Source organism: Tamandua tetradactyla, chromosome 1 (assembly GCF_023851605.1).
Source record: "Tamandua tetradactyla isolate mTamTet1 chromosome 1, mTamTet1.pri, whole genome shotgun sequence".
NCBI classification, from domain to species: domain Eukaryota; kingdom Metazoa; phylum Chordata; class Mammalia; order Pilosa; family Myrmecophagidae; genus Tamandua; species Tamandua tetradactyla.
The window spans coordinates 24,203,929-24,226,360 of record NC_135327.1 but is presented as its reverse complement, the minus strand read 5'-3'; the positions used below and the strand labels follow the sequence as shown (position 1 = coordinate 24,226,360).

General features: G+C 48.0%; 1 protein-coding gene across 1 annotated transcript in view; it reads right to left on the bottom strand.

Moving 5' to 3' along the window:
• Positions 1 to 1,969: 1,969 nt before the first annotated feature.
• TGM6 (transglutaminase 6) overlaps positions 1,970 to 22,432 on the bottom strand; it is a 33,927-nt gene continuing 13,464 nt past the window's right edge. The window contains exons 4-13 of the mRNA XM_077112303.1: positions 21,801 to 21,919; positions 20,434 to 20,562; positions 18,865 to 19,042; positions 18,140 to 18,278; positions 16,651 to 16,754; positions 16,330 to 16,572; positions 9,308 to 9,649; positions 6,068 to 6,222; positions 5,668 to 5,801; positions 1,970 to 4,685 (exon numbers count right to left, since the gene is read on the bottom strand). Of these exons, the coding sequence (XP_076968418.1) occupies positions 4,532 to 4,685; positions 5,668 to 5,801; positions 6,068 to 6,222; positions 9,308 to 9,649; positions 16,330 to 16,572; positions 16,651 to 16,754; positions 18,140 to 18,278; positions 18,865 to 19,042; positions 20,434 to 20,562; positions 21,801 to 21,919 (1,697 nt within the window). The 3' untranslated portion in view covers positions 1,970 to 4,531. The remainder of the gene's footprint in view (positions 4,686 to 5,667; positions 5,802 to 6,067; positions 6,223 to 9,307; positions 9,650 to 16,329; positions 16,573 to 16,650; positions 16,755 to 18,139; positions 18,279 to 18,864; positions 19,043 to 20,433; positions 20,563 to 21,800; positions 21,920 to 22,432) is intronic.

Genomic DNA, 22,432 nt, shown 5'->3' with positions numbered 1-22,432 from the left:
TATTACATTAACTGATTTTCTTGTATCAAACCATCCTTGAATTCCTGAATAAACCCCACTTGGTTGTGGTGTATAATTCTTTTAATGTGCTGTTGGACTTGATTTGCTAATATTTTGTTGAGAATTTTTACATCCATGTTCATTAGGGAGATTGTTTCTTTAGTTTCCTTTCTTGTAGCATCTTTACCTGGTTTTGGTGTTAGAGTGATGTTAGCTTCATACAATAACTTATATAGTGTTCCTTTTCCTCAGTTTTTTGGAAAAGTTTGAGCAGGATTGGTATTAGTTCTTTTTGGAATGTTTGATAAACAGCGGAACTGAGTAGTTGCAATAGAGTCCCTCTGACACACAAAGCTTAAAATATTTATTATCTGGTCCTTCACAGAAAAAGCCATGCTAAAGGCAAGGAAGCCCCTCTGGTTGTGGGAAAACCCGGATTCCTGAACTACATCAGTGTCAAGAGTCTCCCTTAAGGTCCAGGTGGAGTTTAAGAAACCAATAGACTTGTAATGGATGCAGTAGGGGTCCAAAATGATTGGAGTAAAGGGTTGTTTCTGGGTTCCCCAGGTCCACCTTTCTCAGTCTTAGACTCCCCCACTCTACTCTTCCTTTGTTAAAGGCACTGTCGGGGTATTACCCTAGCAAGTGACAGGAATCCTTACTTGCACATTTTTCTTGGCAGTTTCCAAAACCTCATTCCCACCCCCACTCTCCTTTGGGCCTCTGAGCTGTCCTCTCTCAATTCCCCACCACAGCTGTCTCTAACTGGCTGCGGGGGGGCCTCTGCTTCCGCCTGGAGCTGAAATAACCCGTGGGGCCAGTTTTGTCCTATTAAAGTGCTACCTCAACAGCTCAGAGGGCCTAAGGGCCAAGGAGATGCACTGGAAATAGCTACCGGGCAGCTGGCCCTCCTCACTCTTAGCTACTTTCCTCTCCCCAGACACACATGGAGAAGGGGCTTCTTCTGTTACTTCAGCCCCCAGGGACCTACCTGCTGGGTAACCCTGAGAAAATGTCTACCTGCTCTGTATCTCCAGCTACCCCTTTACATAGAATCAGCGTCAAAAAACCTAGGTTTATATAAATGATGCATAGGGATAAGAAAGAGAAAAAATTCTATAGTGTACAATAAAGGAAACCTAAGAATGAGGGTTACAAGTAGTAAAGAACCTTTTTTTTTTTTAATTAAAATTTTTTTTTATGTTTTCCCACATGATGGGGCCTTGTTTTGCATGCCGATAAAGAACTACATAAATGAAGCTAATATAGTTAAAATCGGCTTGCCTACCCATTGTAGAAGTAGGTTCTTGAAAGTTAAAATTTAAGGCACCCCCAAAGAAGAAGGAAATAAAATGAAACACATTTAAACAATGCAGCACCCTGTGAAATGTCAAATGAGTCACTCCTTTTACCTTGTGGGTGGGCAGGGAGGGAACAATAAATGGGGTTGGGCATATCAAACTGAAGTGTGACACCTTAATTTGCACTAAAACAATGTAGTGGGTATAATTTGATAGCTGTATTTCATTAGATTTAATTCCTAGGCCAAAAAAATTATTTTTATTGTGCAGGTTAAGGTTCAGGCATGCATTCTGGCTCAAAATGATTGAAAGTAATTTAAATTGGTGGGAGAGCAGCATGTTTGCATCACATAGACTGAGTCTGGTATTCATTAACTATGTTGCACCAGTTTGTGTTGCAGTTATCCAATTCGAAATGGCCCTGCATTTACGATTTCTTTCTTTTTTTTTTTTTTTGCATGGGCAGGCACCAGGAATCAAACCCAGGTCTCCGGCATGGCAGGCAAGAACTCTGCCTGCTGAGCCCCTGTGGCCCACCCTAAAATTCCTTTTTAAATTTATGGATAACATTTTTAAGAATATAAGATATAGATCTTCAACAATTGCAGAAAGTGAAGAAGACATGATTGCCATATTTCAATGTTTATTCCCAATCAACATATCACCTCCTAAACTTTCTTTTTTTTTTTTTTTGTTCAAAGCATGATCTTAAAGCTATGTTTAAGTGGAAGGATGTAATGCAGGGCTCCTACACTGTAATGGCACATGCTGGTGGCCCTCTGTGCCCCAGATACATGCACACAGGGTGCAAGTTCAAAGCTACAAAGTGAAAGCTGTTGTGCTGGTTTGAAAGGATGTATGTCCCCTAGAAAAGCCATGTTTTAATCTAAATCCCATTTCATAAAGGCAGAATAATCCTTATTTAATACTGTATGTTTGAAACTGTAATCAGATCATCTCCCTGGAGAAGTGATTTAATCAAGAGTGGTTTGTTAAGCTGGATTAGGTGACGACATGTCTCCATCCATTTGGGTGGGTCTTGATAAATTTCTGGAGTCCTATAAAAGAGGAAACATTTTGGAGAATGAAGGAGATTCAGAGAGAGCAGAGCAGAATGACATAACCACGAGAAACAGAGTCCATCAGCCAGTGACCTTTGGAGTTGAAGAAGGAAAATGTCTTCCGGGGAGCTTCATGAAACAGGAAGCCAGGAGAAGAAGCCAGCAGATGATGCCGTGTTCACCATGTGCCCTTCCAGATGAGAGAGAAACTGACTGTGTTCACCATGTGCCTTCTCAATTGGGAGAGAGACCGGGAACTTCACTGGCCTTCTTGAACCAAGGTATCTTTTCCTGGATACCTTAGATTGGACATTTCTATAGACTTATTTTAATTGGGACATTTTCTTGGCCTTAGAACTGTAAATTAGAAACTCATTAAATTCCCCTTTTTGAAAGCGATTCCATTTCTGGTATATTACATTCCAGCAGCTAGCAAACTAGAACAGTTGTCTTGGAGCCTCTTCATTTCATTTGTTTAGCTTTTCTGTTATTTTTCGCTACTTTACATGTATTCCTGTGAATCAATCCTTGTTAAATTAACCCGTTACTTTTCCTTCCATGTGTATTTTCTTACGTACTGTGAATGTGAAAATCTAACTGGTACACTTGATCTTGTGTCCATATGAAAGTACAAGTCATTATTATTTGGATTGCCTGAACAGTGTATCCCATGATGATGAAGGGAAATGGAGAGATTTTTTTCTTTTAACTCTACTGGTCAGAGATGATGCCATATCTCTCCATTTTTCAATGCTACATATTTAATCTGCAACAAAAATGTCAAGCCATAACAACCTTTTCATGTTTTAATTTATCACCTTTGCATTGCAGAATACTGAATAACTGTTTTTATTAAAAAACAAACAAACAAACAAATCTAGGTTTGTAAACAGAGCCCTAGGGCTAAGGAAGCCTAAAGGTCTGACTCATTAAATGCACCCCTTGTCTGCATTCTCCAGGTCTCCCCACATTGTGCAGATTCCTTAGAGAAACGACTTCACCAGCGCTGTTTAATGGACATCCCTTGGCCACGGGGTTCATCCATCAACACTGTGTGTTTACCTGACCCTCCTTTTGCAAAGACCCAATATGTAACTTATACCCGCTTGTGTTCAGGTCCAGGGATGTTTCCCCAGATAAGCCTGCTCTATTGCTGCTGTTCAGATTATTTAAAATATATGGTTAATTATATATCCTTTGGCTGCCTAGAAAATTTCAGAGCTGAATTCCAAGTTCAAGGCAGTTACCTTCAGAGCCTGGTGGTATGACACTAAGTGCATAATTGTACATAGAATAAGCTGCAGGGAATGCTTTGTGAAATCTGTACTGCACAGATCCTAAATAAAGAAGTAAACACTGGGGTTGCAGGGCGTAGCTGGGCTGGTCTCATGAAATCCCTGATGGCAGTAACTAGATCACAGTAACTAAATCTGAGGGGCTGCAGATTTTAGGGGAGGGCAATCAGGTTTAGTGGCCACTCCTTTATCTTCTTCAGCTTCTTCCAGGCAGCAGCAGCCCCTCAGGCCCTGGACCGGTCTTTACATTGAGGACTGTCCCCCATTGCTTTGACCCTAATGATTTATAGGAACACGTCTTTGGGGTAAGAGTCACATGATGTAAATGGCACATGGATGGGCTCCAAACCTGCCTCTAGCTTGCCATGGGACCTTGTGCAAGGGTCTCCCCTCTCTGTAAAAGGGGATGTTTGGGTTTCAGCGCCAATGATTTAGCATTCTCTGTTAGGGCTGAGGGAGGTTTCTTGGGTCTTGATATGGTCAAGGCATTTGAAGAGCTGAGAGAGAAGCAAGGAGAGGCCAGGGGTTCTGCCAGGGTGAGAGTGAACAGGCTGTGTAGAAGTCAGAGCCGGGGGAGCTGGTGTCAGCCCCTTAGCCCGGAGGGTATGAGATGCATGTGGTAGGGGTACCCCAGGTTGTTACATCATCCATACTTGTCAGGAAGTTTTAAAGGTTCCTAAGTCCAAATCCTCATTTTAAAGATGGGGAAACTGAGGCCCAGGAAGGGAAGGGGCTTGCCCAGGTTCGCAGCAAGGCAGAGGCTGGAGCAGGACTGGAAGCCAGGCATTCTTGCTCTCCCACGTGCAGGACAAAGAGGCGGGCAGGAGGGGGATGGAGCCCTCTCTCCCCCACCCCCCACTGGTCCTTCTGACCCTCACTTGGCTGTGGCCACCTGGATAATCACAAAGCCCTTGATGTCTGGGAAGTGGGAGCTGACGAGGTCCACCTGCAGCTGCCGGGGCCCGCTCTTGGAGGGGGTGATGTCGAACTGGACCGAGGCCCTCTCTTGGGGCTCCAGGTCGGGCACCCTGGAGGGTGGGGGACAGGGAGAAATGCACACCATCAGTCCTCTCTCCTTCCTGAGCCTTGGCATCCACATCTCAGCAGCCTGCGTCCAGCTTAATTCTCCCCACGTTCCACTTTGTGTCTTTCCATCCAGCCAGGCTAGTTTTCTCCTGTGCCCTAAACAGCCCTTAAGCTTCCCTCCTGTGAACTCCATCTGCTCCATTCCTCCCACTGAGGACTGCCCTTCCCATCTCAGTTACACCCAAGGCCCAGATCAAGTTTCTCTGCTCCCAGGAGACCCTTCTTGACTATGCCAGCCATAGAGACCTCTGACTGGGCAGCCCTCCGTCCTTCTTGATACCTAAAGAGCTTCTTTAGTCATCATTTAAGGATCAGTTCACACACCATCTTCATTGGGACTTCTCTCAACCCCCCATCCAAAGGGTGACGCTATTCCCCTGGGCCTTGGGCATCCATTCTTCTGTTTGCACAAGTCACAACATAGCTCTTTGAAGGAGACCATCTGCCTCTGGGAGCCCCTTTCCAGGAAGAACAATATCTAGCATTCCCAACAATTCACATGTGGTCCATAGCATAGGTCAGTATAATCAAGGGCCATATTAGAATGAATGAGTGAGTGTGTGAAAAATGGATAAAAGTTTGAGTGAGTGAATGAATGAATGTGGCAAATAAGTAAACGACTGAACAAAGGAATGAATGAAGGGATGAATGAACAAGTAAAAATGAGTTGGGTCAACAAATGAGTTAAGTAAATGAATGAGTGAGTAAATACATGAATAAAAGAGCGAATGAATGAGTGAAAGAATGAGCAAGAGAGTGGGGGATTGACTGAATGAATAAGTAAACAGATAAACGAGTGAAAATGTGAATGAGTGATAACTTCCAGGGATTCAGAATCTCTCCTGCATCACTCCACTCCATCCCAGCAGCTTCTCTCTGGCCCATCCCATCGGGAAAGCAGTTCTGCCCCAGGCCAGCACTTACTTGATGCTGAGCTGTCCCCGGAGAAGGCCACTGCCCTCCACCATCAGCACAGAGTCCTCCATTCTCTCCAAGAGAGGATTGACCACCATCACTTCCACCGCAACTGCCACCCCCACCACAGCCAGGCCCAGCACCTGGAGAGACAACACCCATGAGCCATGCCCTTCCTTGTACCCCAGGGAACCCACTGTCCTGGCTCCGTTAGAGGTTGGGACATTAATCACATCTATCCCCAGCCTCCACAAAACTCTATCCCTGAGCGCCATCATGTCCATCCCCCTGCCTCCACACAACTCCTCTCTACCCTCAAGCACTGCAGCTGGAGCTCAAAGCACAAAACCTCTCCCAGCTCTGAAGGGGACCTGCTAGGAACAAGGTGGTGGGTTGGGACAGGGGTCACCTTGATGGTGATGTAGTCCTCCAGAGTAATGTCCTTCTCTACCAGGAGCTTCTCTCCTTTGGTGACAAGGCACATGGCAGCCAAGAGGATCTTCTTGTCCTCTGTCAGTTCTTCCTTATACTGAGAGTAAGATATAGTGACTGGGATCTTTTTCTCTGGAAAGGAAAGCAGAGGTGGGAATTGGGGGTCCAGTGATCTTCTTCAACAGTATTCAGAAGGAGGAAGGGAACCCCCAACAGATAGTTTCTGGACCTTAAAACCATCCCGCAATAGGCATTATTACCCTCAGATCATAGGTGAAGAAACCTGAGGCCCAGAGAGGGTAGTTTTTTATCAAATTCATGTAACAAGTAAATCAAGGAGCCAAGATAAGGTGGGATTCAAATTCAGACCCGTCAGCAACCACAACACCAGAACGTATTTCCAAGGTGTCCTAGAAGTGTTTAAGTCTATCAATCATTCATCCTATCAGGAAGTCACCCACTAAGTGTTTACTGAGCATCTAGTATGTGCCAGGTGGAGCGAAGTGGGAAGCCAGAGGCCAGAGGAAGTTGGCTTCTTCCTCTCACCTTCTCCAAATCCCCCCTCTTCACTAAGACCCAGACTCAGTCAGACCACCCACTTTGGAAGGTCTTTGCCGATACGCCCTCCAGTGACCTCATGCCTTCTGTCCTCTAAGCTCCCAAGGCCTGGCCGTGTCCTCTCTCCCTCTCACCAGCCATGAATACCCCACCTGGGTATTCTCTTCCTGTGAGCATGGGTCACCACAGGCTTTATCTGGCTTCCAGTCATACTTGGCTTTTGTGACCACTACATTAAAAAAATATATTTGTGGCCTTGTAATGTAGCCTTTCTGGTTTGCCCCAGGCCCTATCATTCCCTACCCTCCTCCCACCACCGCTTCCTTTGTTTCCTTCTTGCTTTTCAAGGCATCTGAATTTGCACATTATAGAAAAGGTCCTAAAAAGACAAGGACTTGGCCCTACTCTCTGTTCCATGTAGCAAAGGTCTGCTTTTGATTTAAGGGTTCCTTTAGGCTGGTGGATCACTGTTGGGAGAATCCTTGCTACAACATCAGCAATAGTTAATAATTATAAAGCTAGCTTTCACCGAGGGCTTACAGGGTGCCAGGCTTTGGGAGCACTTTCATGGATCCACTCATTTAGACTCCACAAGCAGGTATTGTTATTACCTCCAGTTATAAGAATATTATAAATACATGCATTTATAATATATGTACATATATTCTTTATAAGAATGGAAAAATATTTGGAAGGACACAACAACCTAATCATGGTTGCTCTAAGGAGAGGAACTGGGTGACAGGAGGGCCCAAGGGAAAAGAATTAATTCATTAAACCAACGTTTGTACTTTGTGCATTTTTGTATCATGTGCATGGGTTGATTGCTCAAAAATAAATGATACGTTTTAATATTCATGCTGTTTGGCCCAGTAATCCCACTTCTGTGGATCTATTCTAAGAAAATAGTCTAAAAAACAAATGGAATTTTTTGCAACAAGATGTTTACTTTAGTGTTATTTTAATAACAATAAGCTTATAATTACCCCAAAGAAGAGAAAATATGAAATAAATTACCATATATTATTTCATTTAAGATTTCACATCTATTAAAATAATGTTCATGAACAATTTATAAAAACATATAAATTAAAATAAAATGTGAAAAGACCACGGCACTATTAAATATTTGCAATATAATTAAAACATGTTTTCAGAAAAAGCAAACATGCATAAAAATATGCGAAGGAAAACATATTAATATTTTGAAAGCGGGTGGTAGGGTCATGGTAGAAAAAAAGGACTTTTCTCTCTTTTTCCTTGTGTTTTCTTAATCTTTAATGAATATATATTTTCTTTATTTAAAGTGAAACAATTGCTACAAATCAAGGGAAGCATACGTTAATGAATATTTCATTATAAAGTGTTATGCTGTGATTTACATTTTGTGAGAAATAAATGACAAAAACACTAAAGATGTGTGTGACACTTCCTCTGCATGTTTTAACACCTTGTCAAAATACACAAGAATCTCTGATTAGCCAGAAATTTGCCCAGAGGAACAACTTCTCTGTTTAACTGAATCCTTAGAGTTCAGAAAGGTACATGAAAGAAGAGAGAAAAACGGAAGTAGGGGTAAAGGGGGGGGGGGGAGAGGAGGAGAAGGGAGGGGAGGGGAGGAGAGAACGGAGGGGGAAGAGAGAGAAGAGAAAGAAAACTAGAAGAGAAAGGAAGAATATCCAAATGGTATAAATTTAGTCATAGATGAAGTGTTATATACTCAAAGATCATGAGAAAAAAATCTTGAAATATTAGAAGGATAATAAATAATGGGAATAAGGTTGCTTAAAATGATGCAAAACCCTTAAAAAGGACTGAAGCCATCCCAAGTTGCGGGGATATACTATTGACGAATTTTAGGCAAATGTACCATTCCTCACGTTAAGCAAACTGGCATGTGCTGACCTGATCATTCCCGCCACAGCCTGCGGACAGGTGCTGAATCAGCTGAGTTCGTGTGCTTTGAACCCTGGTCTTGCGGCCTCCCTGCCTGTGCCAGGGGCTGGTGTGTGTGTGTGTGTCTGTGTGTGCGCACTGGAAGGGGTCCCGCCCCCCTTCACTGAGGCTTTGGACTGTACTTCACCTTTCCTGCAGAAGCCGGCTGTGGGTGGGCGCACCACCGCAGGTAAAATTCTCAAGATGGGGTCTGCCTGGCATACAAAAGCACTTAAAAAAAAACAACAACCAAACCGCCCTTACGGGTCCCCCCTTTCGCATAGTTCACCTGCAGCCAGATGGCTTCCAGAATGTTTTGGAGTTTTAGAAAGGTAACACAAGGCACATTCTATATAAATTATAAAAATATAACATTTCTTATAAATACGATAAAATACTTTATATATTATAACATATATAAACACCTGCTCCCAGCAAGCGCTTGTTTGACATGTAACCATTCATACCAATGGGGACAGAGTGTAGATGGCCTCACACATCAGGTTTGCCACCAGATGATTGTGGACTTTCACTTAGCCCCTCCGAGTCTCAGTTTTTGCATCCGTCCAGTGGGGACAAGAAGCCCACAAGCGAGGCACTGAGCACGATGCTCAAGGGTGCTCCCCCACCTCCCTTTCCTGGAAATGCAGGATCCCGGGCCGCCCTCTACCCCTCCGGGAGAAGGCCGCGCCGACCAGGGGCCGCTAGGCGGCGCTCTTCTTACCTTCCTCGGGTCCCAGCCTCACTGCGCGGGATTCGCGCAGGATCTCCGCCACTGGCTTGCGGGTGTAGAGGATGGTGGCGCCGCTCAGGTTCACTCGCACACGCTGGGCCCGGGAGGTGAGGTTGGCCAGGCACAGGGCCAGCTTCAGGTCGTGGCCCAGCACGGGCGGCTCCAGCACCTTGAACTTGCCGGCGATGCCGGGCTTCGCGGCGGGCCCCAGGAGCTCATCCCGCCCCAGCGCGCGCCCGCCGGCCCTGCGGCTCCGCGCCCTCCTCCCGCAGGCGTCCACGCTGAGCAGCCGCCGCACCGCCTTCCTGTACACCTGCCTCTCCTTGCGGGACCCTGCAGGGCATCCGGCACTGTCAGGAGGGCGCCCTCTTTATTCCCCGCCGCCTGCCCCTGCCCCGTGGCTGCTCTGTCCCCCTCTTTTCTCGGCACCCGGCTCCCCCTCTTCGATTTACCACCGCTGTCCGAATTGAGAGCCGGAGAGCCACGTGCAGACCTCGGAATACTGTATCTGGCTTTCAGACTATTTAAACAGTTTTAAAATCACTTGCCAACGTGCCCAAATCAGGGGGTTTCATATAAAGGTGCCCATTTCCAGCTTTTCTGGCGAGTAGGCCCGAGTCTCGCAATATAATAAACACTTTGATAGGTTCACCTGTGTTCCAGGCACCATAACTTGAAGCGCTACAGTTGAGGTAGCTATTATGATTCCCACTTCACAGATAAAGAACCGGAGGCACACACAAGTTAAGTAACTTGTCCATCACACAGCTGGTAAATGAGGGAGCCAGAGTCTAAACCCGGGCAGCCTGGCTCCAAGTGCCATGTTTTTATTCATGCTCTCCAAACATCTCTCTACATGGCAATAGTGGGCTGGAGCCCAGGGGCAGCTGCTTTCTCCGGACAGGGATGCACTCTCTGGTTCTCTGCCGTCCCGACCGACCCCTGCAATGCCTACCAGCCTGCTGCGCTCACAGGGTGCTATCTGCAAGGCTCTTGAAGATATGCTGAGAGACTTCAGGGTGCCCCTCTAGCTCAGGCCTCTCTTTACATCTCCAGAGTGGACAGGGTATACAACTGGACAGCCTCCCCAGGTATCCCATAGGTATCTCAAATTCAACCAAACATGCCACCTACTGCAGCATTCTCCATCTCTGCAAATGCCTACATCACTCATCTAACTGTACAAGCCAGAAACCTGGGTGTGTACTTCCACCTTTCCAATTTGGAATTTATTTCTTTTTCTTGCTTAATTGCCCTGGCTAGAACCTCCAGTACAATACTGAATCAAAGTGGCATGCATGAACATCCTTTTTTTTTTCTTTTGATCTTTGTGGGAAAGCAGTTCATTCATCTTTCACCATGCAGTATGATGTCTACTATGGGTTTTTAATAGATGCTATTTATCAGGTTGAGGAATTCCTAATTTTTTTGAGTATTTTTATCTGAAAGGGTGTTGGATTTTGTGAAAGGTTTTATTCTGTGCCAATTTAGATGATCATATGTTTTTTGTCCTTTAGTATATCAGTATAGTATATTACATTAATGGCTTTTCAGATAGCTAACCAACCTTGCATTCCTGGATAAATCCCACTTGGTTGTGGTGTGCCATCCTTTTGGTAAACGTGGTAGGATTTGCTTTGCTAGTATTCTGTTAAAGATTTTTCCATTTATATTCACAAGGGATAGTGGTCTGTAGTTTTATTTTCTGGTGATGTTATCTGGTTTTAATATCAAGGTTAGACTCATCTTATAGAATGAGTTGAGAGGTATTCCTTCCTCTTCTCCTCTTTGGGAAAGTTTCTGAGAGATTGGCAATAATTCTTCTTTTACAATCTTTGAAGGAATTCACCGGTGAAGTCATCTGAGCCTTGCCTTATCTTTGTGGGAAAGTTTTTTTATTACATATCAATCTCTTGTTATTGGCCTGTTCAGATTTTCTATTTCTTTTTGAGTCCATTTCAGTAGTTTGTGGCTTTATAAGAATTTGTCCATGTCATCTAAGATATCTTTTTTTTTTGGCATACAGTTGTTCATTGCATTTCCTTATAATCCTTTTTATTTATGTCAGGTCAGTAGTAATATATTTCTTTCATTACTGATTTTAGTAATTTGAGTCATTTCTCCTTTTTTTCTTGGTCACTCTAACTAAAGGTTTGTCAATTTTGCTGATCTTTTCAAAGTACCAACTTCTGGTTTCATTGGTTCTCTCTATAATTTTTATATTGTCTATTTCATTTACTTCTGCTCAATCTTTCTTATTTCCTTCCTTCTACTTGCTTTAGGTTTTATTTGCTTTTACTTTTGCAGTATCTTCCAGTGGAACATGAGGTTATTAATTTGATCTTTCTTCTTTTTAAATATAGATGTTTACAGCTGTACATTTTTCTCTCAGCACTGCTTCAGCTGCATCCCACAAATTTTAGTGCACTGTATTTTCATGCTCATTCAGCACAAAGAAATTTCCCTTGTGGTTTCTCCTTTGACCAACTGGTTATTTAGGAATGGGTTAATTCCCACTTATTTGTGAATTTTCCAAATTTGTTTTGTGGTCGATTTCTAATTTCATTCCATCGCATCCAGAGAACATACCTTGAAGGATTTAACTCCTCACAGATTTATGGAGGGTTGTTTTATGGCCTAGCACATGGTCCTTCTTAGAGAATGTTCCTTATCCACTTTTGAAGAATGTATATCCTGCTGCTGTTGGATGGAGCGTTCTATAGGGATCATCTGATTTTAAATTACAAATCCTCATCTCCTCCCAGCAAGTGCCTAAATTCCTTCCCTGCTTTATTTTTCCTCATAATATGCATCACCACCTGATACATTATTTGCTTACTTTTAGCTGTCCCACTAGACTGTCAGCTTTAGGCAAGGATCTTGCCTTAAAGGATTTTGTTTTCTCACCGAGTGCACAGCATACTGCAGATGCTCAACAAATATATGCCAATAAAAAGAAATGTGAAAATGTGCTTCATGTATCCTGCAGCTTCATATAAGCCAATCCTGCAAGCAATAAAGCAGCTTCTAGAAACAGCTCAAGCTCTTCATGGCATTCAAGGCCCTTTGCATGCTGTTTGCCTCTAGTCATTTATCCTGCAAACATGCATGGAGCAGCTACTGTGTGGCAGACATGGCACTACGACCTGGTGTGAACAAAACAGTCACGGTCCCTAGTTTTCTAGAACTTTTCCATCTAGTGGGGAGCAATTAACAAAGATTCAAGCAAGCATCTAATTGTGATATGTGCTTAGAAGGCAGCCCACAGGCTTCTGAAACCCCTGGTTAGACAAAGGCTTCTGCTAGATTGACCCTGTCACTTTGCTGTGACCTGTGCTAGCACTGCCTTCTCCTGCTGTCCTTTGGCTGTTCTGCACCTCGGCAGCCTGACGTCATCACAGTGCACTGAGGCTGAGTCTGCTTCCTGTTGACTCCTGACCACTCTCCCCTGGCCCACGGAGGAGTGGAGAAGCAGAGTACTTGGCCTTTGGGAGTACACTAAATGCAGGGAGGGAGGGAGAAGGGCACAGCAGAGAAGAAGGGAGGGAGGCTGAGACTGTGAAGGGGTTTTTGTTGGGCCCAGTCAGCTGGTGTTCACTCTGCCTCAGCCCCAGCCCCATGTGGCCGGCCAGGCCCTGGTCAGCAGGTGCTCACTCTTCCCCCACAGGCCTATGGTAGACAGGTCTGCCAGCCTTGCTCCCCTGGCAGCAGCCTTGCCGACTAACATCCCAGCTCCATGTTCAGTCCCTTGGCCTGAGGGTCAGCAGGAGAAGCTGCCTTCCTCCACCCTATCCCTGTAGCCCCTGAAGCTGAGGGCAACCAGCATGTTTTTGTACACACAGTTTCCTTAGGATGCCCTTTCCTTCCTTCTTTGGCATCTGGGTCATCTCAGAGCAAACCCATGGCATCAGCAGCTCTGAATCTTTGGGCTCTAGTCTTGCGTCCTGGTAAGGCAGACAGAGCAAGGACATTCAGATGGCCTGAGCCCTTGTTGTCGCTCCGATAGGATGCTATGGCTTCAAGGTGCTAACGACTTGAGTCTGCAGTCAGGATGCATAGGACCCCATCTTCCTGGAACGCCTTCCCAATGCTTCCCCTCCTCTCTAAAGCGTACTCCCTCCAGGGTTCCATTTGTCTCACTCCCTTCCTGCCTCCCGTGCTTTTCTGGGCTCCTTCAGTCTTCTGGTCTTCCCCCAACTTAGTGTTGATCGACCTGCACTGTCTTTATGCTGCCAGCTTAGCAGACTGAGTCCTCTGGGAATGTCTCTTTGCACATCTGGCCTCTGAAGCATGCCTAGCACTCAGGAGGCACAGTGTTTCAGAGCACGTAGTGCAATGTAGGACATGCCTGGGCACTCAGAGAGGAGAAGGGGCAGTCTAGCACAGGGGGAGGGAGGAGGCTCTGAGAATAGACTGTCTGGCTGGGATCCCCGCTCTTCTAGGCTTTGGAAACTTGGGGAAGTTATTCAGCCTTCCTGGGTCTCAGTTTGCTTATCTATGAACGTTTTTTGTTTTTAATGAGAATTAAATGAAATAATGCATGGACAGTACTTGCCACCAAGCTTGACGCATCTTAGGTACGGCTATCGTCATCATCATTACTACTGTTATTATTATTACTCTAGCCATGAAATCACTTGGCCTATAATAGGTGCCAATAAATAGCAGATATTATTATAGTAAGATACTAGCAGCAAATTATAGAGTGACGAGCATGGACTCTGGAACCAGAATCCTCACTTACTAGCTGGTCAACTTCCCTCCCTGTACCTCTGACTTCCCTGTAAAATAAATGTTATACTTTACAGGCACATGATAAGTGATTCATAAGCACTTGTTAAATAAAATAACTAAATAAAATGTGAAAACAACTAGCCTACAGTAGGCCCTCAGTAATGGTGACTGATATTATTGTCATCCGCTAACAGGATGTTGATTTTTCGTATGGCCATGTCCACAACAGAAGGCAAAAAGTCCTAGAGACCCTGCATTCTAAGTTCCAGAATCCAACCTGGGGAACTTCTGAGGGCGGTGCCAGTCCAGAAGAAGGTGTCCCACCTACCACCCCCATCCACAGCCCCCACCCCCACCCCAAGAGAATATTAGAAGAGGGCTAAAAGAGGAGAGCAGCACCATTCAAGGATGCACCATGTTCCTAGACAAAGGAACTAAGGAAACGGTAGCAGTGAGAACTTCACAAGAGTCAGTGTAAATTCTGGGGATGTCAGCAACATTTACGGTTCGGGGATTGGCTGGTAAAGTTTGTGGGTGGCTATGAGAAGGGGATGTTAGTATTTCATCCCTGCAGGATGTTGGAGGATCTGCCTCGCTTACCAGACCATGTATCACCTGAGCAGCAAGAAAAGAACCAAAGGTGGGGGACAGGCAGTCAGACCTCTCTCCCCGACTCCCAACGACCAGGTCTCAGTTCCCAGCCTCGGAGCTGCACATGGGATGTAGAAGAGTGTAGAGGTCACAGTTTTGGACAAACCACTGCAGAATTTGGGGGCAAAAATTGCTATGCATCAGAAGGAAGCCTTGTGATTGACAACTGGGGTGGGAGGGGGATGAGCTGAAAGAGGGGGCCTCAGAGCTCGAGAAATCAGCAGAGCCTGGGAAACAGCCCAGGAGTGAGCTCCGACTGCAGCAGGTTGTAAAGGTCTCATCGAGCACAATAGAAAACGGGGGAGCAGGATGACCCCCCATCAGGCTGAAGGCCTTTGCTCTCTTCTCTCTTCCTCCTCATGATCTAAAACCCCAGAAAAGTTAGACCAGTGGTTCTCAACCTTGACTGAACACTGGAATCACCTGGAGAGCTTTAAAAAGTTCCTGATGCTGGGTGGGTCCTGCGGCCTAGAGACTGTGACCTAATGAGGGAGAGGAGCCGTCTGGCCTGCTGTGGTAGGTTAAATATGGCCAAAATACTTCCCACTTTCTCCCATCCAGAGATGGAGCCTGCTTCCCACTGGTTGCATCTGGGCTGATTTGTTGGCTTTGACAGAAGTGACGCTGGGTCAATTCTGATCCAGGCTTGGAGAGCCCTTGCATCTTTGGTCCTCACCGTCTGGGAATTCTGCTACATGGGAACAGGTCCGGGCTAGCCTGCTGGGGGACAGGCGGGCACAGGAGCCAGCCCAGCTGAGCACAGCCCAAATGGCTGACCCACAGATCCCTGAGCACATATGAAATGACTGCTGATCAACATATATAATGAAAATAACTCCCCGGGGCATTCCACTTTGTACCCAGGTCCGCAAAGCACTATGCCAGAGAGCAGAAAAGGGAGCTGTGGGGCACTCAGAGCAGACTAAGCCCCTTGCCCTGCTGCAAGCTCCCAGAGCCGCTGCTCCAGCTCATGCTGAGCAGAGGGGAAGGAGGCGAGCTTTGACTCAGCTGGAGCTTGAACTCTTAATTAGTGGGATGGCACTTCTAATAAGCAGAAATGGACACTGCAAAGGGACTTCTTACTCAGCAAGAAAAGGGAACGTTAAAGTACAGCTAGGAGCAACTACTGGAAAAAAATATATATAACTGCCTTGTGTTAATACTCCAATAAATGCAGGTTCTTCCATAAACCATTGGCCATAACTTAGTGACCCCAACACAGGGCCTGGGCAATAACAAGTGTTACCCATGCTGCTATGAGTACTATCATTTTGAATCATACACTAGCCCAGGGTCTCCTAGGTGTTCGATAAATAATACCTGTTTCTACCTATTATTATAGGTAGTAACGATTATTATCATATGTAAATATACCCAATACAGGGCCTGGCGTGGAAAGGTAAGCTATTCTTACGTATGGGAAATCTAACACAGGGAGGTACTTAGCAAACCCGGGATGCCATTAGTATAACCCAAGTAAATGCACTGGGCTCAAAGCACAAAGAGCCAGACAGACGCTGCTGGAGCATCAGCACAGGTGGCAGGGGCGGCCGGATGGACGCACCACTCCTCTCCGCAGCAGCTGAGCCACCCGGGGCAGCCTCAGGCCCCGGGACCGCCCCTCTTACCTTCCGGGTACTTGTAGAGGTCCGTGATGTCCACGCGGGAGTCGCTGCCCACCGCCTTGGTGCTAATGCACCTCCCAACCTTCTTCGTGTCCGAGTACACGCGCTCGCGGCCCTCTGCCTCGTGCCACAGCCAGGTGACGTAGTCCGCGTTGACCTCCGCGAACACGAAGGGGCCGTCGTGGGCCAGGTGCACGTCGCCCTCCCGGATGGCGGCGACCGAGGCCGGGCCGCAGCGGAACGCGCCTGGGCGGGCGGGGCGGGCGTGAGCAGCGGGGCTGAGGGGGCCGCGTCTGGGGGGACCCGCCGGGCCCAGCCCCCTACCTTGGCTCTCCTCCTGCGGGGTGGCGTCCAGAACCTGCCAGCCATTGTAAGAGGGGCCCAGGTCCTGCCGGGCAAACCAGCTCTCGTTCCAGACGTGGAAGTTCCTGCGACACAGAGAGGAGGGGGCGCGGTGGGCCAGTGTCAGGCCCTGGGTGACGGACGGGCTGGGGCTGGGCCTCAGGGACGTCTCCGGCAACCGAGTTCATGAGCAGCTGTCATGCACGGTTCTCTATCTGTGTCTCTATCAACCACGTCTGTTCAAATCTACCAAGAACCTGTTCAACATACCAGAAATCCAACCGTGAATCAGACCTGAGCCTCCCTGTCCCGCAGCTTAACATTTTCACAAAGGAGCCAGATGGGAAGACAGCCAAAATTAAGTAAGCAGATAAATAAAACAATGCAAGTCACAATTAATGCTGTGAAGAGCAAGAAGGGGCTTGAGGTGGAAATCACTATTGAGGATCATCTTTACATAGGTGGCATCTCAGGTGAGACCTAAATGAGAAGAGTGAAGGGAACAGTGTTTCAGGTAGAGGGAATAGCATGTGCAAAGGTCCTGAAAGACCAGAGAAAGCTTAGTGTGGAAGGGACAGAAAGCATTTATCTCTGGAATATGACTAAGCTTAAGTAGGGTTCAGATTATGCAGAGGGCTGTAGGCTGTGGTAGCTCAGATTTTATTTTAAATTTTCTGTGGTCAAGATGAGAACATGAGACTAGGAAAAGTGCCTCACTTGCCTAAGGTCACACAGTAGGAGAACACATCCTGTTTGCATGATGTTGCACTTTTACAGCTGGTCCAAAAACTCTTAAGGAGGGAATGTTTTTGTTTGGGAGGTTCCCTTGATAAATATTTGGGAGTAAAAGGGAGGGCGTTGGCAACCTGGGGGGTGACAGGCCTGGACATCAAAAAGGAGTGTATGTTCTGCGTGAGGAAAGGAGAAGAATATGATTTTCCCCCCATGTTCCTCCAGGTAGAGGGAGTGAAGAGAGCCTAGAAGGGGAGAACAAGGGGAGAGAAAAGAGAAGGAAGGGAATGGTTTGAGGCTGGAGTCCAGATGAGGGAAGGACCCTGGACATGCTCCCCTGGGGTGGCTGAAGGACAGGGAAGCTGAGGCTGTCTGCATTTTGGTGCTGTATTACTCTGCCATCTCCTCTAATCGTTAGAAAGCTGACCCTATTGAAAAAATGCTTTGGAAGTGAACAGACAAATTTGGACAAGGCTATTCACCGAAGCCTTCTTGGTAAAAGCAAACGTTTAGAGGCAACCTCCTGACCTCTGGGTTCAGCATCCCAAGACTCTCGCATCTCAGAAAAGCAGTCATGCTGCTTGGGCTTTCCCCCCTTCAGGGCGCCACTCGCTCCTCCTAGAATTGCCTCAGGAGAGCTGGGACCCTGATCTGGGCCTGCCCCTCCCCGGCCGTGGGCTATGCTACATCTGCTGGGCCTCAGGGAACCCTGTGGCCTGGTCTGGGGACCGGGACCCACCACATGCTGTCTTCCGTCATCTCCTCCAGGGTCCGCCCAAAGGAGTCCACGTATTTGTCCACACTCAGGTTCCTGTCCGTGTTGTGAGCCGAGTTGAAGTTGGATACGACCCGCGTGGCGATCCCCAAGCACCTGAGGACTGAAGAGCAGGAGGCCGAGTGGCTCCAGACGTGGGCGGGGACCCCAGGCTCGGGCAGAGGGGCCTGGCCCCCTCCCCAGCAGGCAGCCGCCTCACTTCCAGCCACAGCTCCCTCCCTGTCTCTGCTTGTCTGTGGACTTTGGCAGGGCTGAGCCTCCGGTTCTGCTCTCAGAAATGCTACCTCTTTGTGCATCCTCTCAGGACTCTTCTGGGGACACTACTGCCACCTCCATTATAATGAACCCTGAGGCTGGCAGGGCCTTTGGGGTCATATGTAATACAACCCTTCACTTTCCAGAGGGGAACCTGGCCTGGGAACCTGGCCTGGGGGTCCACAGGACTAGTCCAAGGACATACAATGAAGGAGAAGCAGAAAGAGATAGGACTCATTCTGCAAAATAAAAGATCAAAAATCAGGCAAATGAATGACCTGGGTTCTTTCATCATAAACCAGATGTCTATTTCTCCATCACAGATAAAGAAAAGCAGATTGGGGGGTGGGGGTGGGGGTCTATGCAAATCTATGTAAAAACATGCAAAATGAAGGAACAAGTTCCAAGGGGCTGGGGGACTCTTTCCCAGGTACCTGTGCACAGGACTCCAGCAAAAACCCAGCACTGGCCGTATTTGACGGACTTGTACCTGCCCTTGAACCACTTCTGCAGGATGGCCACGCTGCCTCGCCAGTGCAGTGGGCTCGTGCCGCCGCCGTACTTGCCCTGCCATTGGCCTTGCAGCACGCCCTTGTCATCGTTGCTGTTCACCTGGGCAGAGGGGGGCATGGTCCCCTGTTCACCAGCAGGCGGGGCTTCCCCCCGGGGCCGCCTGGCTCCGCTTCTGGAGTGTCACCATCATTCAATCATCTGCTTTGGAGCCCCCAGTCATTTTGGGCCACTCCTTATTTTTGAGTTGTCTAAAAATGGGGGGGGGGGGCATCTACTGTCTTAAAATACCTACTTTGGGGTACCATTTATTATGTTCAATGATCTTCCGCTTGGATGTTCTGTTGTTTAAAATGATCTACAGCTTTAGCGCACTTCCTGTTTTTCAGCGAGCGACCTTTTGGGATTGTTGGTGATACAATAATGCTAGCGACAGCTCACATTTAAGCCTGATGCCTGCTGTGTGCCTGAGGCCTTTGGCCATATAATATGAGCCTGTTTCAGGCTATGACGTAGGTTCTATTAGTTGCCTTTTTCTCAGAGGAGAAAATGAGGCTCAGAAGGGTTAAGAGACTTGTTCAAAGACACACAGCAAGTCAGTAGAAGGGGTGAACTGTGAATTCAGGACTTTGTCTAGGGAGCCTGTGCTCGTTTTCACAGGACTTCAGTGCTCTTCTTTCTGGATTGGGTACCTGCTTTTGGCAATCTGTGCTCCAACACATCTCCAAAATTTTGAGGCATTGAGTATCAAATGTGATAAAAGGAGCTTGGCTTGGTTTTGGAATCTCAGATCCCACCACCTGCGTGTGGGGGAGCTAGCGGTCACTCTGGCTGCCTTTCAGGGAGGAAGCACGGTGACCTGGAGGGTGAGGGGCTGTGATGCCTGCTGTTTGCTTCCGGGCTGACATGGGACGCTTTGACCAATGATTGCGGTAGAAGCGATGCTGTGCCAGATCTTATGAGACTGGGAGCCCACTTCCCATCTCCTGGAACAATTGCCTGGGGAGAACCTGCTGCCGTTTTAGGAGGCTGGTTACCCTGAGACAACCATGCTGTGAGGAAACCCAAGCTAAACAGAGGCTGCATGGAGAGAAAGCGTGGGGATGGCTGGGCCCAGCTGCTCCAGCCATCCCAGCCCGGTGCCGGACATGAGGGCAAAGAAGCCATCTTGGACATTCCAGCTGCAGCGGACACAACGTGGAAGAGAGCCAGGGAGTGGTTGCCCACCAGAACCAAGGCCTCCTCACCATCCCACACACCTATAGCCAAGTGGACCGCCCCACCTTGGAGGGACAACCTTCCTCACAGCGCCCTGCCCAAGCTCCTGATTGGCAAAACTGGATGCGTGGTAAATGGCTTTTTTATACCACCGAGTTTGGGGGTAGTTGGTTACGTAGCAGTAGAGAATCAAAAAGAGGGGTGACATGGGAAGGACCATAGTGTGTGGCTGTGGGATTGGCTAGGGGTCCCCCAGGGTGGCAGGGGCTCCTCACCATGGCACTGATGACCCTGCTGACGTAGATGGGGTCGTGGCGGTGGGACACATCGGTGGCTGGGTTGTCCTGGTAACTGGGGTTTCGGTCCAGAATGGCGAGGCAGATGTTCAGGATATCATCCTCAAACTGCTGCCAGAGAGGTGTGCTTAGAGGCGTATTCCAGAATCCACCTGGACCCTCGCCCCCTCAATCACTCAAGTCTGCGTGGAGGGGCTCACCCTAATCTCACTCCCCAAGGGTATCACCAAGTCTCAGAGACTCTTTTTCAAAAAGTCTGGGAACCAGAGGCTCAACCTTTATCATGGCCCTCCCCTATTCAGTAACCCCCCGTGGCTCCCCATTCCCCACAGTAAAGTCACAAATACTGGCGGCTCTCAAGCCATGTCTACCTCCTTGACATGCTCACTTGGTCTACATGATGTTTTCAAGTAAGTTTGAGTTAGCTGATGATGTTTAACAAATGGGAGGACTTCTACATAAGAATTAGGATACCTGGGCTCACTTTCTCACCCAGCAACCATCAGCGGGTACAATCAGGGTTATGCCATAGATGGACCCTAAACTCCAGTATGTCATCCCTTCCCAGCCCCTGAACGCCAGCCAAATGCGTGCAACCTCTGAACTTCTCAGCCTCACGTTCTAAGTCCTGCGGCGGGGCTGGTCTTAACCTACCTGTCCAGCCTCCCTCCGTGTTGGGCCCTGGAGCTCAGGTGGGCAGAGCTCAGCAGACCCTCAGATGGCTGCTACACTGCCCACATCCCCGTGACCTGATCCTGCCCAACCTTGGAGACCCACCTCCCCGTATCATGCAGGCTTCCTTGGTCCCCAAGGTGGGATTTTCTTTCACCTGCGTCTGAACTCCCTTTGCTCCATTACTGCCACATTGACTTCTCTGATGCCCCCCCCCCGGCTTTTTTTTTTGCATTGTAACTATTTATCAGGATCAATCGCTCTTAAAGTGTGGTCCCAGACCCGTGACATCAGCAGCCACCTGGGAACTTGTTAGAAAGGCAAGTCCTTAGGCCCCACCACATCTGCTGCATCACAAACTCTGGGAGTGCGTGTGTTACTAAGCCCTCTGTGTGCTTTTGATGTACAACAAAATCTGAGAAGCACTGATCTGTGCTGTTTATCCTTCTGCAAGAGAACTGACCCTCTCTGTTTCCATACTGTGTCCAAAGCACATCCCCTTCCTAAGGACCCAGTTACAGGCCCCGGCACAGTGAACAGATGAATGAATGGATGGATTTGCTCTAAGAACCAGCTCGGTTTGCCCTGCCTGGGGGGGAGTGGGCGGACAGGAAGGCTCCGGGGCTGGCTCTGCGCATGGCCCAGCCCCCATGCCCCGACGGGCCCCTGGAGACCTGCCCATAGTTCCAGCCTTGGGCTCGGATGTGCTTCTCCACGCCCCGGAAGATGACCCCGCTGTCGCTGAGCACGTACTCCTGTCTCTCTTCCTCCGAGGCCAGAAACACGTCGTCCTCTGAAAAGTAATCATTTAGGCCCTGGTGGGCTGGGGCCATGGCGGGAGGGAGGCAGGGCGGGGGTCAGCGGCAGGACAGTGCTTGGAGGCTGAAGTGGGCAGTGGCGGGTGAGAGGGGCTCGCTGGGCTTCCTCGCTGCCTCCCTGCCCGGCCCCTGACATCTAACCCCATCCATCACGGCTGGTCTTCCAGCAGGCAGGGTCCAATCCCCACCCAGACCAAGACTGAAGGATTTTATGAGTCCAGATACCTTTGGGTGACCCGCTTTGATGTCCACGGCAGCCTCATATTTCTTAAGCATTACTAAGAATACCGGGCCTGGCTATCCTTTACCGAGGCCTTGCAGATTGCAAGCATTAGCTCTACGAATTCTTATCCTAAGAGGGAGGCACCGTTATTGTTCCCATTATCACAGATGAGGAAACTGAGACTCAGAAGTGACTTATCAGAGCTGGGGTAGACCAAGGCCTGCCTGAGCCCCAACCCAGGCCCCTGCCCTCCCCTGCGTTCTCC